The sequence below is a fragment of the Clarias gariepinus genome, chromosome 13 (genome assembly GCF_024256425.1).
Source record: "Clarias gariepinus isolate MV-2021 ecotype Netherlands chromosome 13, CGAR_prim_01v2, whole genome shotgun sequence".
Taxonomy (NCBI): Eukaryota; Metazoa; Chordata; class Actinopteri; order Siluriformes; family Clariidae; genus Clarias; species Clarias gariepinus.
In genome coordinates this window covers 25,148,514-25,166,379 of record NC_071112.1, presented here as the reverse complement: position 1 = coordinate 25,166,379, position 17,866 = coordinate 25,148,514, and the positions used below count along the sequence as shown (strand labels likewise).

General features: G+C 37.6%; 2 protein-coding genes across 5 annotated transcripts in view; one reads left to right on the top strand and one right to left on the bottom strand.

The window, feature by feature from the left end:
* The first annotated feature begins 10,941 nt into the window (after nt 1-10,941).
* Nucleotides 10,942-12,165, top strand: ankrd9 (ankyrin repeat domain 9). The gene has a single exon (XM_053510325.1). It carries the CDS (start codon nt 11,205-11,207, stop codon nt 12,069-12,071), a length of 867 nt encoding a protein of 288 aa, XP_053366300.1. The 5' UTR covers nt 10,942-11,204; the 3' UTR covers nt 12,072-12,165.
* A 1,049-nt stretch (nt 12,166-13,214) lies between these two features.
* tecpr2 (tectonin beta-propeller repeat containing 2) overlaps nt 13,215-17,866 on the bottom strand; it is a 45,145-nt gene continuing 40,493 nt past the window's right edge. For 2 of the 4 annotated variants that reach the window (XM_053510051.1, XM_053510052.1), the window contains exons 19-20: nt 16,819-16,968; nt 13,903-16,151 (exon numbers count right to left, since the gene is read on the bottom strand). In XM_053510051.1, the coding sequence (XP_053366026.1) occupies nt 16,000-16,151; nt 16,819-16,968 (302 nt within the window). In that variant the 3' untranslated portion in view covers nt 13,903-15,999. Of the gene's footprint in view, nt 13,608-13,762; nt 13,795-13,902; nt 16,152-16,818; nt 16,969-17,866 lie in introns of those variants that run through there. The other 2 variants (XM_053510049.1, XM_053510050.1) reach the window with 2 other exon arrangements.

Here is a 17,866-nt window from a genome sequence, read left to right as displayed (position 1 = left end):
ATAACTTACTTATCATCTATAATGCTTTAGCTTATATACAGGGTAACAGGGGGACTGAAGACTAGCCAAGGAGATGATGGAGGGCATGAGTACAATGGGTACACCCTGGACAATGGTGCAAATTCATTGCAGAGCACAGACACTCATTCACAACACTACGGGGCACTTTGGCAACTCCAGTTAGTCTAATCTGCATGTCTTTAGATGGTGGGAGGAAACTGAAGTACCTGGAGGAAACCCACCAAGCACGGGGAGAACATGCAACCTCCATGTACACAGACCTGAGGAGGGAATTAAACCCAGATCCTGGAGGTGCAAGGTGATCGTGAAGCCACCGTGCCACCCCTGACCGAACTGGTGTAACATAATCAAGTTTGTTAGCCTTCTTGCTCAGACATGCTTTTTTTGTTAATTTCACAATTTCTTAAAGGCTTCAGGGTGGACTTTATGATAGCCACTTCAAAACTTTCACTTTGTTGTGTTTAAGGCAATTTGTAAGAACTTAGGGGTAGGGGTATACAGTAATTGGGATCATTGTTCTATATTAGTTGTTTTTCCAGTAAAACACCCCCACAGCACTTAAGAGTAGGGGATTCTACCTTAAATAATGTTGCTTCAGGGCATGGTAATTTAGGATTCTTTTAAAGATAAATGTGCATATTTGGGATCTGATGTCTCCATCTCTTTCAACAGTTCCTCGTTGTTGTCTTGGGTTTAATTGAACCTTTAGCATCAAAATTTGTTCATTTCTGATTCTTTCTGAATGAAGCAGTGTTTGTGTGGTCCCATGATTTTTATATTTGTTTAATTTAATTAAAGAAGAAACCTGAGTTACAGTTGTATTGGCTAAGTTGCAAGGATTTTCCCATGGCATCAACAGCAAAAAGACTTTGGAAATCTATTTTATGGCCAAATGTCCACTATAATTAATCGATTTTTATGACAAAAGATTTTGATTATACAAAATGTTCTATCTAGAAACTCTTTATTTTTCCACCTTCATGGTCAGAGTACCTACAGAAAAAAAGTCAAATACTTTTGCACCTGATCAAGTGTTCCGACCATACGCAATACTAGTCGGTCAGTTTTACACCTACATTTAGGGGAGATATTATAAGAAGTCCTGGTTTGACTTGAACATTTAATTACTACAATACTAAAGTATGTACATAATAACGAAAATATATTATAATTACATGTAAATATAGAGATCCAATTTTTTTTACTGTGTTGTCAGTTGGTTATACTATGTATATATTATATACTTTATGTGGCGGTCTGGAGAAAAAAATAACTTTACATGGTGAAGCTTTGAGATCTGTTATAGGAAATTCTGAAAATAAAATGGAACTGAAACATGTTTTTCCTTCGAATGTATTACAATCAATGTTCTATCATTTTAAAATCTGTTTACAGTAAAAGTTCCAAAGGCAAATGTGAGAATATTGGATTTAAAGATAACATTTTGGACCAAAACCAGCTGCTATTTATTAAGTAAGTTTGCTATTTAATAAATAAATTATATAAATTGTAAATACGACAAGGAAACTATGTTTAGTTTTATATCAACCTTTTCATATTTTACAGCAGCTTTTATTTATAGCCCACAGATGGACATGCTATTCCTAAACAGTAATTCAATAATTAATGTGCTTAATGTCATTGGTTTTGTATATATTTATATAATAAACATATTAAGTTTAATTTAATCAAGACTAACATGGTGCAGGGGTGTAGTGGTTAGCACTGTCGCCTTGCACCTCCAGGGTCCTGGCTTAATTCCCACCTCAGGGACTGTGTGAAAACAACATTATTCACAGAATAAGTTTGCAATAAGGCATCAGCAAGGTCACACCAGTGCCATCACAATACTCCCATGAGCTGAAGCAACAATTTTTTTAATTAATCAGCAGTTATTTCAGAAATTAGATATCAGTAAAGTGAATAGATGATTTATCAATGAGAACTAATAGGTGGTTAATATTTTTGTTGCCTAAATTTCTTACACACCTATTAGCCAATTAAAACATTTCTTCATCCTGTACATAACATGTACCGTAACTACCAATCATTTTGGATGATGATCTGAATGTACAGCTGAATTGTCTAAGCTTCCTTGAAACTCCATGGGCTTGTTTCTTCAACAAAATGCTAAATACTAATTTAAATATTTCTTACAGAAGCCTGCCTGCAAGACCCCTGACAAATGCAAAGATGCAAAGATGCTTGTTTAAAATTAACATAAAGTGTCCATCCACTAGGTGGTGTGGTTGTTGTGGTTAGTATTTCACAAGAGCAATCTCCTCCTTGTCCTCTATCTTGTTTTGCATGCTGCTGTTCAGACTTGATCATGTTCTAACTCATATCGGACTGATTGATGGGTACCTGTATGCATGAACAGTTAGAGTAGTTCTGTGAGTGATAGTTCTGGTTTCAAGTTGGATCGGATTTCACATCAAATCAGGTTTCAAGCATGATGAGGAGTGAAGTGAGCGTAAAAAAAAGGGAACCTGTAAAAACATCACCTGCTTGTCTGATGTTTTCTTTGAATGTGATGACATTATTTGTACAACTCCTCAATAGATAGCTCAACTATTTAGATTCTTTGTCTGGAAGGTTGGGAAATTAATAAATAAATTAATAAATCCCTGGAGTAGAGAGTTATTATTGTGTTGTTGATTAAAGCTACAGTATTAGTATTAGTTAGTATTAGTATTAGTTCAGATTTTTTTATGTTAAACATATAATACAGAAAATGTCTGGGCAAAGCTACTTCTTAGATTTATGCAACATGGAAGTGAAAGTTGCTAACATCAGCTGTTTTAAAGAAATGACTTTATACAGTACGTGCTTCCATAATGGCCATTTTTTTAAAGCATTATACTGTCTTCCTACAAACAATAATAATTAAAAAATGCAAATAATTAATATTTCTTTGTGAATATTGATGTTAAAATTGCTCTAAGCTTCTAGAAGCATATGACCTGTACAAATGGTTGCTTAAATTAGTTTTTGGTAAAAGCAATCTGTAGTGTCCATAAACATGTCAAATTCATGATGCAATAGCTTAAAAAATTTGCATTTTAGAATAAAACACTTTTTCATATCTTTTCATTTGAAATCTTAACTTGTCAAGTTTCATCAGAATGACAATTAAGATCATTGAAAAATCTGAATAAAAAAAGTTAATTAGCAAATGTGTTTCATTTTATCTGATAAAAATATAAAGGTGTATTCATATTTACAAAAAAAGAGTATGGATTGGGAGATAAGAAGCATCAAGTATCATAAAAAATGGTGTTATATGATCCTATCTGAAAACTGACTTTTTCACCTAGGTGAGACACTTTTAAGCACCAATGGCATGTTTGATCATTTGGATAAAATATGTTAAAAACGTAAATGGTTATGTATAGATTCTAAAAAGAAAAGGTAGTGTCATGTGCATACTACTGCATAACTAATTAACCAGACATAACCTGCCAAAAATAGATGAATTAGTAGATTTTTACATTGTATAATTAATGAGATAAAGTTTTGCAAGACTTCTATAAAACCCTTAAACACCCTTGTCTGTTAATGAACCCAGTGCTAAAGCCTGGTGTTCGGAATGACGGATGTTGTACAAGGTTAGCTCAGGGGGCTGAATGTTCTGAATGTTCTGTATGCACTGGTCACCTGATAACATGGACAATATTATGCAACAAGATCAGCAGGTTGGGATCATGTGACATCACACTACCATATGCCTAACTGCATATCACTATCGTCTACAAAATATCACTAGAAGGTCATTAGATATACGTGAGCTCAAACGTTCAAGAGAAATTAAGGAGCTGAAAGTAATAAAGTGCAGATATGGAAATGTTAAGATTGGAAATGACGTCAGTCTAATTTGCCTGGATGTTACTTCTCAAGAAAAGATATTGTTATAAGTAAATATTATATACTGTACTGGTTCTTTTCTTAGGTAATCTTGTTGATTTTAGATATGGCTACTATGAAAAACACCAATTAGCCATAAAATCAACAAAACTAAATAGAACAACATTGATCACCAACTATATACCAGTAAACTGGTGACAGAATCTTGGGCACCAAAGGCTCTCCAATACCTATGGGGATGAAAGACCAGGCCGTCTCGTCTAATCACGTAGAACAACAGATGCAGCAGGAATCAAAATGTCAATACTGGATGCGATAGAAAGGAACCAAAACACCCCAGGGCACTACATCCCAGCACACATGGGGACAGCAAGCAAACAGCCCAAGCTGGCCGACCTGGCCTCCAAACTCCCCAGATTCTAATCCGATCAAGCACCCATGGGATGTCCCAGACAAACACAGTGGCACAAGCGGAAGCCAAACCTAGGGAGTTTTTAAAAATATTATAGTTTTTAATGTTATGTCTGATCTGTGTGATTGAGGGTACACAAAAGCACACAAAACTTTCCTTCTATGGAATTAAATCAATGGCCACATTTAGTCTACTAAACTCCTGCCACTGCAGTGTTATCTTTGGCCTACATGTTTGCTGAATGATAACTCAGTAACTCAAAAAGGAGTAATTTATAGATCGTTTCAACTGGTTATATTAGTGAAAGATTTATATTTAACCCCGTGGCTTCAATAAATAAGCAATACTTTTTAAATCATGACTCTAATATTTGAATAACTGCCCTGGTACTTTGGAATTGGAACGAGTCCTTGGCTGCAAAGTTGGAGATCCGGTGTAGTGGCTTCATAAAACAAAGGGAATATCATTTATGAAATCATAAAAATGTCCAAGTGAAAATGATTTATAAAATCAAAAACTGTCCAACGTTCGCATGCATTTATAATTCTTCTTAATACAATACAGCAATTTTATGCTCTTTTGTCTACTTTATAAGTACTTTATATTATTGTAACCTCATCAGAGTATTTTGATATTATAAATTATGTTGTCAGAGATTATGCCTCCAGCATTAACTTGTAAAATTCATTTAAATAAGTTTTTTTTATATAAGTGTAAATTACTAACTGTTGTCACTGTTGTCACTGTCCAACATAAAGCCATGTGTACTGTAAAATATAAAATACACAAAACTTTTATTTATTCAGGATCTAAACACAAAATGTGCATAATGGTGGAGGTAAAAATGACCCCAACACACTGTGATTGAACACACCAATACACACTTTTACTCACCACAAACTAAAGAGGCCCAATAACTAAAGAGGCCCAAACTCCTAAATGTTTTGTTGCTGTTATAATCACTTTTAATCTTCTGGTAAGACCTTGCACTAGATTGTGGTGTGACTGTGCTGATTTATGTTCATTCAGCCCAAAGAAGCTTAAGGTACTCTCCATTACAGTTGATCCCAAAGATGTTCACTGGAGCTGAGGTATCCCAGGGGTATCCCAGGTCAGTATATTTTGATGGTGCATATGTCATGCTCAAATGTGTTTGGGAGGGGGACCTACTTAATTTTAGGCAGGTGGTCATAATGTTATGGCTGATGGGTGTATCCCTACCATATCATAATTCAGGACAGTTATGAGACAAAGACAAGACTTAGTCTTAATTTTCATATTAAATTATTGATTGGCTGATTAATAAATAATTGATTGATACAGGCACTGGTGGCAGTATAACTGTGTTTTTGTTAGGATAACAAGTGTTGTACTTTTAACATTATGTCAAACCAAGTTGAAGCCATAAATTATACCTAAGCAGAAAAATATGTGGCAAATCCAGCCTCTGCAGGTAAAACAAGTTACCACTAAAACTATGAGTGTTTTTAAAAAACCTATAAGATGAAACCTGATAATATACAACATTATCTTGATAAATGATTTCAAGACTACAAGGGACTTCAAGTACATTATGATGATGATACACATAGCATTTAAATCGTGTGAATGTTTTATTTCCATATGTCTGTAAATCATGTCCATATAAGTGCATTAGTTAAACAGGGCATTATATAGAGAAATAAAGGTAGTTTTTATTCTCAAAACTGTGTTCTGTTATTCAGTAACAGAAGTCATGGCTTGACTTGAACACCTCGTGTATGTATTTTGGTCTCTAACATATATACACCTGAATGATGGCACAATATTGATTCCAAAAAAGGATAGGGACATTCTCACTCTACACTACACACAAGTCTAAGATAGAATATCAAATATAATAGTAACAGTAATGCATGACAATCACAGCACCCTGTGTCACACAGACACCGATGTGCTTCCATTTCACTCTGGTTCCTTTCTGTATTTCTCCTTCATGATGTCTCGGGAAGTTTTTCCTTGCTCATTAGAGATCAATCTAAATAAATATGTTTATCCAGGTATCTGTAAATGTTTAATGACAAGAAACACTTTTGAAGTGCTTTATAATTTCAAACATTTATACAGTATACTGTATATACAGGTGTTGGGCAATGAAACTGAAACACTGACAAATTTAGTGTTGCAGGTTTCATGGCTAAATTTGACCAGCCTAGTGGCCAATCTTCATTGATTGCACATTCCACCAGTAAGCGCAGAGTGTGCAGGTTTAATTAGCAGAGTAAAAGCACCATTTTGCTTTAAATATTGTAATGCACACTACATTATGGGTGACATATCACGGTTTGAAAGAGGACAAATTGTTGGTCCGCGTCTCGCTGGCGCATCTGTGACGAAGACAGCAAGTCTTTGTGATGTATCAAGAGCCACGGTATTCAGGGTAATGTCAGCTTACCACCAAGAAGGACGAACCACATCCAACAGGAGTAACTGTGGATGCAAGAGGAAGCTGTTTAAAAGGGAAGTCCGGGTGTTAACCTGGATTGTATAAAAGAAAAAACATAAAATCACAGCTGCCCAACTCACTGCAGAATTAAATGTGCACCCCAACTCTCCTGTTTCAATACTTAACCATAACAGTTCGTTGGGAGCTCCACAGGGTCAATGTACATAGTCGGGCTGCTATAGCCAAACCTTTGGTCACTCGTGCCAATGCCAAACTTCGCTTACAATGATGCCAGCAGCAAAAATCTTGGGCTGTGAACAATGTGAAACATGTATTGTTCTCTGATGAGCCCACCTCCACTGTCTTTCTCACATCCGGGAAAGTTACGGTGTGGTGAAGCCCCAAAGAAACATACCACCCAGACTGTTGCATGCTCAGAGTAAAGCATGGGGTCAATCAGTGATGGTTCGGGCTGCAATATCATGGCATTCCCTAGGTAATAATAACCCAAAACTTGTGCTAGATGGGTGCATCAAGGACTACTGAACCATTTTGGAGGACCATGTGCACCCAATGGTTCAAACATTGTATCCTAAAGGCGGTGCTGTGTATCAGGATGATAACGCACCAATACACACAGCAAGACTGGAGACAGAGTGGTTTGATGAACATGAAAGTGAAGTTGAACATCTCTCATGGCCTGCACAGTCACCAGATCTAAATGGTATTGAGCCACTTTGGGGTGTTTTGGAGAAGCGAGGCAGGAAATGTGTTCCTTCACCAGCATCCATAGTGACCTGGCCACTATTCTGCAAGAAGAATGTCTAAAAATCCCTCTGGCCACTGTGCAGGATTTGTATCTGTCAGTCCCAAGACAAATTGATGCTGTATTGGCCGCAAAAGGCGGCCCTACACCATACTAATGAATTATTGTGGTTTAAAACCAGGCGTTTCAGTTTTATTGTCCAACCCCTGTGTTTGAACAGTCTACAGCAGAGCTATGGAGAACTGCTGTGGGTAACTTGCATCTGTTGTAGCTCCACAATAAAAGTTAAAAATATAATTTCATGAAAAATATCAGGTACTGTCTGAGAGGTATTGAACATCATAGATATTGATTCATCTGTCGAGTGTGTTTTCTTTTTATGTATGTGTTATTTTGATACTTTTTTATTTGCGTTTTGATGTACCTTGTTTTGCCATGTGTTAATGTGCTAATGAAATGTGTTCTGAATAGGTGGAGCTGTAACATATTGAACTTGCCGTTTTGTCTCCGACTTCTCTATGTGCAGGTAATTATTTCTTTATCATATATGTGCATGAAGTTACTCTTCAATATTCTGTGCATTTTCTGTGTTTAAGTAAATGTTTGGTGCTATTAGTTTTTTGTGTGAAAGTACTCAAGAAATGTCATGATAATTTCCATTAATTCTCATGCATACAGAGTTCTATAAAATAGATGATGTAAGCCGTGTAATTAATGTAGCAGACATGCTTTACTTTATATTTAGACTTTCTATTTATTTTTTTCCTACTTGATTTAAAATGTCCTATACAAGCACAAAGCAATATGTAAACAATGGTTTATCCTTTTCTTTTGTACAGTCCATTTCCTGTGATATTTAAAAAAAGATTAACCTCCATATGACATTCAATTTTAAGTAAGTAAGAAACAACATTTGAGGAACTGTATATGCATGCATGTGTCCTTGCGATATCATGTACATGTCAAATGATTAAAGATTTTACCAACTGCATTCTTTCTTGTGTAAGCAGGAGGGTATTTTTTGTAAAATCACAATTTATATTTATTATATCAAATATACAAAACCAATAGCAGGAACTCAATGCAACAAAAGTTCGTACTCTTTTATTGGTTAGGTGCAAATCTTTTATTATTATTTTTTAATACTTTGTTTGTTTGCCTTTATTTTAGATGACAGACTCAATTCCCCTCAGTATAGGAGATACCAGTGTTGTACAAATTTTTAAAGAAGTGTTCTGGTATTCTTTAGAAAAATGTTTCCACCTGTGCTTGAGGGGTTGTGCTGCTTGACCTTTTATCTTTATAATCTAAAGATACAAGTCATGCCACATACTTAGCCGGGTTATAGTTAATTTTTATTTCTCTAGAAATTCTTGTGTAAATCTTGGCAGCGTGCTTTAGATCAATAATGCAGTGTAGTGCAGCTAGCCATTTGGTGTATCTGCAGACATTCATTGTGCCATCTAAAGTGCCACCTCCTCAACATCTTTTGCACTTTTGCCCCCATATCACCACTTTCCCACCTCCATGCTTCACTTCTGAGAATATGCATTCACTAGCCCTGGCCAAGTTCATGCCAAACAAACTGCACCACCATCTGGACGAAATAATTTTTTGTTGGTCCCATCTGACCAAAAGAATGTGCTCTCATCCATAGAAGGTGACATTACTTAATGTTTTTCACGTTCTCTGAACTGTCACAGAAACTCAAATTTCATTGATAACACATGTGCCAAGTTTGAAGCACATGCCAGTTTGTTTTTCAGAGTTTGATTGTGCAAGTAACATGATGTCCGTGGCTTTATTTCATAAGGAAGAACAATGTGGCTTTGATAAATGGTACTATGACTCATTCTATACCTCACCACTGCTGTAGCTGTGTTTCAACTGGTTTTTACTATGTTTGTGAAGCATCACAATCAGATTTTTCGGTTCCTCTGGCAGTTCTTTTCCATGTGGGCCATGATGGAGACGTGCATATAGACACAGCTCATATGCCCTAAACCAAAAGCATTCTGGTATTCATGCCTTTAACTTTATACACCTATTCGTGCAATAAGTGTCAGTGTTGAATTAAGACCCAGAGTATTAATTAAACACCCTATGGTGTTAATATTAAGCCCGTTGGATTCAAACAAACTTGTTTTTTAAATCTTGTTTTTGTTTTAACTTGTGTATTAGTGTAGTCTTTCCAAAGTATTTGTCCTCACTGACTCACTCACTCATCTTTTATACCGCTTTATCCTGTATTCAGGATCGCGGGGATCTGGAGCCTATCCCAGGAGGCTTAGGGCACGAGGCAGGGTACACCCTGGACAGGGTGCCAATCCATTGCAAGGCACACACACATACACACACTCACACACCCATTCACACACTACGGGCAATTTGGGAACACCAATTAGACTAACCTACATGTCTTTGGACCGTGGGAGGAAACCAGAGTACCCGGAGGAAACCCACCAAGCACGGGAAGAACATTCAAGCTCCATGCAAAGTATTTGTTCTTAAAAAAAAATATGCACTTCAGTTATTAGGATGTAATGATTCTGAATCATCTGACACACTCTATATGGGCAAAATTATTTGAACAAACCTGTTAATTATTGAATTTAGGTGTTTCAATCAGGCTCCTTATCCCCAGTAAAGGGCAATCTTGAGCAACACTATGCTTCCAACTTCGTGGTAACAGTTTGGGAAAGACCCTTTTCTATTCCAACATGACTGTGCTCCAATGCACAAAACAAGGATTTGGTTTGAAATATGATTTGATGAGTTCGGTGTGGAAGAACTTGACTGGTCCATGCACAGAGCCCTGACCTCAACCCTATCAAGCATCCAACATCAGCGCCTGACATTATAAACGCGCTACAGAATGAATGGGCACGAATTCCCACAGACACTCCAAAATCTTGTGAACAGCTTTCCAAGAAGAGTGTAAGGATCTATCCAACGATGTAAACTTTAAAGCATTTTCTAAGTCACTCTGGATAAGCGTGTGTGTCAAATGCCTGAATGTAACTGTACACTGTCTGTTGTAAATGTAAAGTATATGTGTTGTCTACTGTATGCAATTATTTTCTTTTTTTATAGACAATGTCAGTAAAGGTGTTGGTAGTACAGTAGTAGAGTATGAGAATATTACAATATTAAGACTGGAAGAATTGAGAGCACAGTTCTTGTGTTGAGCCCAGAATAGCTGACACACCAGGTCTAAGGTCTAGTAGCGCTTAAGGCTGTCCTCTCACTGCTACTCTTCTCTGTATGGAAAGTTTTTCAGGTCATTTAGACCTCATTTGCGTCACATATGCATGCTTACATTGGTGGCCAATGAAACAGGTGCGCGAGACCGCGCGCGTGTGTGTGTTGAAGGGGGGAAAATGTGGGGGGCGTGTCGCTGCTCTGAACTATAAAACCAGCCGAATGGTGTTGAAGCGGGCTTTGACGGCGGATGGAAAGAATTATCATAAGTAACCGAGCCGCTCTTTTCTTGAGTTAATCCTCTGTTGGATCACTGAGGTCACTGAACTGGCATGATCACTGAGGTCTAACGCTGTGCAGGATAGCCAAAATAACAACTAAAACTACCTCCAGTAAGTCTGCAGATGTTTTAGAGGTACAAACTGACCTCAAAGTCAAACCAGCAAACAACAACAACACCCAAATAGCCATTTCAATCACAATACAGTGCAAAAGAGGGTAGAACAAGAGTAACAATGCCTCTGGAGCTGGGAATGTACGAGCGCCGCGCAGATTACAAATCTGAGAAACAGTGCCAGCGGACCTCGCTGGCTTTCTACCAGGCAGTGCGGGATCTGCTGCCGGTGTGGCTGCTGGAGGACATACGCGCCACCGAGGCGTTCCACTGGGAAGACGAAGGCCGCGCATGCGCCTTCTCGCCCTCGGAAGCGCTGCTCTACGCGCTCGTCCACGACCACCAGCAATACGCGCGCCACCTGCTCCAGCGCTTCTCCGTGCACGCGCTGGCCATGCCGAGCGCGAGCTTCCGCTGCTGCGCGCACTCGGCCACGCCGCACGTCTCCGTGGCCGTGCGCTACAACCGTGCAAGCATTCTCAAAATGATGATGGACACCCTGAAAGACTTCGCGGACGACGATGAGAAACAGACGCTCCTGAATCACTGCGGGTGCGCGCACGCCGAGGGCGGCAAAAGCGCGCTACACCTGGCGTGCGACTTGGCGCGTCCCGAGTGTTTGCTTCTGCTGCTGGGCAACGGCGCGTGCCCGTATGTCACAGATCGCGCAGGGGACACACCTCTGGACTGCCTCCTGCAACAAATCAGCCAACGTGACCTGGACGTGCGTGCGAAGCGCGTGTGCCTCGGGTACCTGGTGTTGTTCATGCCCGCGCTACGCTTCCGCATGCGCGCGGAGCTGCGGGAGAACCCCGCACTGTGGAGCCGCCTCATCGGGGAACAGGCGCTCCAGTGGCTCTCCGGTCAGTGTCCACCGTCGCTGTTCGTGCAATGCATGCGCAAAGTGACCCGATCCGTTCCTGACGCACAGCTCGAGACCCTGCCTGATTTTCTTAGACCACCGGATTTTAGATTGCACCAATTTTAACGCTATGAACTTCTCCATCCGAGTTTGACTCATGACCTCAACACGGTTCCTCATTTGAAGAAAAAATAAAAGAAAAATTTCAAAGCTTCAGGTTGGGGCAAGATGTGGAAAAAATGGTTCTCTATTTTTTGATGAAGAACTAGACCCTTTTGACCAGACTGCTACACCAATTACTGCACTGTAAATATCTTGTTTTACATGTTGTACAATGATGCCAAGTGACGCTTGGGAACTGTTTTAAAATATTTATAAAATGTATATATTTTTGGTGAAAACTTTCAGTGTATTTCTTAAAATGCTGCATATACAGTCTATATGCTTTGAGTTGAGAAAAAGTTTGAAAAAGGTTATTATGTGGCCAAAACATGGTATTGGTGCCAAGAAATGTCTTACCTAGGTGGAAAAGTGAATTTTGTTTTAGATAGGCTCATACAACACAATTTTTCATTATACTTAATGCTTATCTCCCAATCCATGCTTAGTTTTTTTTGTTAATATGCATACACATTTATATTTTTATCAGATAAAAAGAAACATTTGCTCAATACAGTTTCATGACCTTTTATGTAGTGTCCATAATTGTTTTAAAATTAAAATCTTTCAGTGATCTTTATTGTCGTTTAGATGAAAATTGACCAATTTAGATTTCACCGGAAAAAAACCTGAAAACTTATTTTTTCTAAAATGCAAAATTATGATATTGCAACATGAATTTGACATGATTACAGACACTACAGTTTTTTGCTTTTTAAGCTTTTACCAAAATACTATTTAAGCAAACATTTTTACAGTCATAGGTTTCTATAATGCTGAAAAATGGTTATTTTGGGGGCACATATAAAATCATCTGTGCAAAAATGGCTGAAGTTAGCAATTTGAAATTTTTAGGGATGCAAGATTGGTCACTTCCATGTTGCACAAACTCCAGAAGTAGCTTTTTGGCACAAACTCACTTATCACACATCATCTCGACTGCTTACGCTTGTATTTAGGGTTGCGGAGGGCCTGGGGTATATCTTGAAAAGGGTGCAAATCCATCGCATGGCACACACACTCACTCTTTCACACACTATGGGCAATTTGGGAACACCAATTAGCCTAATCTGCATGTCTTGTGGGAGAAAACCAAAACACCTGGAGCAAACTCACCAAGCACGGGGAGAACATGCACACTCCATGTACACAGAGGCAGGAATTGACCCCGGCCAGGGACCGAACCCAGACCCTGGAGGTGCAAGGTGACAGTGCTAACCACTAAGCCACCATGCTGCATTTGGCATACAAAATTTTTGTATACATGTAGAAAAAAAATTTAATCCGCACCAATACTGTGTTTTGGCCGATGTGATTCTCATGTGCTGAATTTGAATCATAATCAGGCTTAGGCATTTTCAGGAAACAGCTTTTTAATTCTGGAAGTTCATATAGACAGCATAAAGTGATGACAGCAGCGGTTAAAGCATGGTTAATATAAATAGTGATAATATCCCATAATGCGCATAACATCGGTGCTCTATAATGAGTGCGAGTGTACCCCTGTAATTTTCACCAACAGCATTGTGGTCAAAAGAAAAGAGAAGAAGAACAGAGTACATGTGAGATCCATAGGGCCCCAAATTAAAGGCAAAATATCACAAATAAAAAGTAAAACAACCACAAACAATTGACACCGTTAATGTTGATGTACTTACCATATTTCATTTGCATAATATTTCTGAGGTGTCTGTGGTCCAAAAAATGTACACGTCACAAGTAAAAAAAAAAAAAAAAAAGACAAGCTACCATTATTTACCTTTTTTTTTTTAGTAAATTATGATACTTCGTACACATATTCAACATATTTAATATATTTTAATTAATAAAGTGCATTCTCTAAATGAAGTTACACAAATGATGCCGATACAGCTTTACAGTTCACTCAGAATGGATTATGACAGTTTCTATGACCCAGTTGGCTTATGAGTGATGCAACATGTCACAACACTAATCAGTGTACTAATAACCAAGTGAACCAAGTTACAGCAAGAAAATTTTTTTTTACAGTTCTTTATCCCCCTTTCCAGCTTTTACACATTCATGCACACAGTTGATCTGAACCGACAAACAGCACGTATATGAATAACTTAAGCATGCGTTATACCCTACTGTACTGACTCAACAGTGGTAGCAGCCCTCTGTAGCTATTACCAAAGTCTGATCATTTAACATACATTTCTCCTGTACGAGTCCTTTGTAAAAAAAAAAAAAAAAAAAAAAAACAAGCAACAGGATATATACTGCCAGCCCCCCCCCCTCCAAAAAAAAAATCCACACACATTTTGTTGAATCACCTTCAGCTTTGATAACAGTGTGCATTTGCCTTGTGATTGCTTCAACCACCATATGCAACCCTAGGCAAATATTTCACCTAGATGATAAGAGTCAGAGACTCTTGCACACTACTAATATACTACTACCACTACTACTCTACACAACTACTCTTGCACAGCCTGAGGGCTGTGCCGTCAGGACAGAAAAAAACTCCACTGATGTGATTCCCTGGTCATTCTGTACATTCAGATCATCAGCTGACTTCATTTTATTGCCACATAAAATTGCTGAGCCTGACCAACTGAAGCAACCCCAAACCATAACACTACCTCCAGAGGCTTGTACAGTAGAATTTTTGTAAGAATTGTTGTCAGCTAAACCATTTTAATCACTCCAGTAATTATCTAATTAAAGGCTTTTAATTATTTGCCTTATTTAAATCAAAATGACAACCTTTTTTGGGGGGGCGGGCAGTATATGTTATCTCAATTATGGAGTGTTGGAGTTTAAAGTGCAAAGTCTGTAATTTTAAGTTCTCATTTTGTACAGTTGTTTAGATTTTATTTGTTTAGAATTAAATTCCAAACCCACTACTAAAGTACTTTTGGTCCTATTAATTTTAATAACTCTTGTGTCAGTTGGGTTTCTGTTTCAAGTTTCATGTTTATGACTTGGGACAACCCTGCACATGGTAAAGTTCTACTTTGTACTGTTTATAGTCAAATCTTTTTAATCCTTTTCCTTGACCACAAAGAACGTGGTCACACATATAAAGGGACAAAAAATTGCACTTAATGAGTTCAATCAGACCTTGACACAGCAGCACTTTGGACATTCTGATAGCCGGTATTTGATCACAAACCAAATTAATTAGAGATGTATAGTTTATCACTTCACTAATTTCAGGGTATGTTTAATGGAATAAAGCTGTTTTATCTTTCAAAGCAAACTGCAGCAGAGTGTTAATATTAAAAGATGTTATGCATCACACATGTAGGTCAGCAAACATTTTTACATTTTATAAGCTAAAATTACACTTACAACGTACCCTGTACACTTTATCTTACTATACAAATTCCGCCATGTATCACCTTTTTGGTAATCTCAAGTAAGAAACCATTAACAATATTTAATTAATGTTTAGTATTCAATTAACGCTCTATCAATCCCATGACATAATCAACTTTATTTTATTTTCAAACTTAGGTGTCTGTCCCTTTCACTTTCCTTAGCATTAGAATGCTGATTATATTTGTTCTTTTTTACCACCAAGTGGATCTAATCTTGAGTCTATAATTATACTCTGACATGTATGTGACAGAAACCCCTTATGATGTGCTCTGTGGCACTGACCATTTTCAAAAACAAAAAGTAATTAAAATAAAAAATGTGCAAGGTAACAAACAGATCCTGACATTTTGGGTAAAAAGATAATTAATTAGTGCATGGTTAAAAACCGTTAATAAAGCAAATATTTTTCTTCCCTTCTAACTTCTGTACACTCCGTAAAGACAACCTCTTCTGTACACAGGTTAAAAAACAAAAAAAGAGAAAAGAAAAAAGTGCCCACTAGTAATTTTTAAATTATTTTTCTACAAGAACAAGAAACACAGCTTCTCTAAATCACCTCCCACTCCTCTTCTAGCTCTTCCCCACTGAGAGAACCTGTGTTGGTGTGATTTTTGCCGCTGCTGTGTGGCAGGGTCTTGGTGAGGCGCTGTGTCAGAGCACCAGTCGAAGTAACGGCCCAGAGATCATCCATGGGAGTCACTGCAACAAAAATAGAATTTTCAAACATGTTTTATCTTTGTGTAGAAAAATATTTAAATCATCGCAGTACAAGAAGGGGAAAAGGGGAAATTAGATTAACAATAATGCATCAATAAATGATTTGATAAAAACTTTTGATTTCAGCTTGAATATTTGTCTAACACTGGTGCTGCTCATTGATGTTACTCATGCTCTGAAATACAAGGGCTTATACAGTTCTAATGTAGTTTGCAAAATTTAAAAGTCATTGACCTGGAATGAGGAGGTCTTGAAATTGGGATTTTGAAGCCCTTACTTCAATAAAATTAAAATCAATATAAAATCCCATGTTTATGCTTCAGGAAATTACTTTAGGCTTGGCCTTGGCACGTACGCACAAAACTATTAGAATCCAGAAGAGCTAATAGAAACATATTCTAGTTGTAATTACAGCCATAGGTGCTTCTCTGCCCAAATGATGTGAATTTAACATTAATATTAGTACAAAACCCAAAACCAAAAAATAAAAATAATACGCACCTTTTACTTTCAAATGAAAAATAATTAACGAGGAACTTTTCAAGGAAATATTAAACTGTAATCAACATTGTTTTAGCCAGCTTTAAAAGTTTTTTTTTTTTTTTTTTTTTTTAAAATTTTTTACCTCAGTTGTTCTTAGACCACTCACCTGTCAGCCAGTTGACCAAGCCTGGCACCTTCTTCCAGTAGTCGCCAGCTGGGTTCTTTTCTGAAATCCCATATCGTCGTGCCATCTCACCATTAGGACAGCGCACCCACGCTGTTCTTGTGCTCAGCACCAACTGACTAGCCTGGAGTCCTGCAGCACAAAGAGGCCAGCACAGTTAATTTACTTAACTTAATAGGACTTAATGGGGCAAACCACTTGTGGCTAATATCATGCAAACTTTCAGAACCAGTACTGAGCACAGTGGAATGGAGTGTATAAGCATAACTACAGCAAAAGTCTTATACTCGGTGCATACTCAGTGCAAGTTCACTTTGATCTCAAAATAAAAAATTTAATTTTTACAAAAAGTAACATTAAAAGTTAAAATCATATTAAGTGTAGCATGAATACTACAGTAAATCAGAACCGCAAACGACTCTTATAACGGCCAGCTCCTGAGCTTCATTTCAATGCTACAGCGGTTTTAATTCACTTCCTTAATAGAAAAATATCTGTAATAAAGTTTTTTTTTTTTTTTTTTTAAAAAGCATCTCAGTCCTGTCAGCTGCACAGTGTCCATAGTGAGGCAAGGGGCAAAAAAAAGTCAGTAATAGCCAGTGAGGGAACCTGCACCACATGTTTACTTCAGCACTGTAGTGGATCATCTGATCCTGGCCTGGTTTGCCCTGCAATTTCTAGGACCTGAAGAGGTCCTGTTAGATCCTGTCTACCTGACTATAACTATACTAATACAATGTTTTACACTCCACCAGGCTGGTACATATTTCTACTGCTTCAACACGAGTGTTTTTCATTGGCTTTAATGGTCTCTTTTAAGCAGACATTAAGGGAATGTTATGACATGAATCAGACCAGCTGCAGTTGCAGACTCAGCACTTTAACATCAGTCAACACTGTTAAGAAGGTTTATTTGTTTTCCTCCAAATATCTAAGAAACGTATCTCCATATCTTACATAAATACATCTAATATTTACCTTTAGTAATCTTATTGATTCTCACAGACTTTCGTGTAAATCTCCATTATCG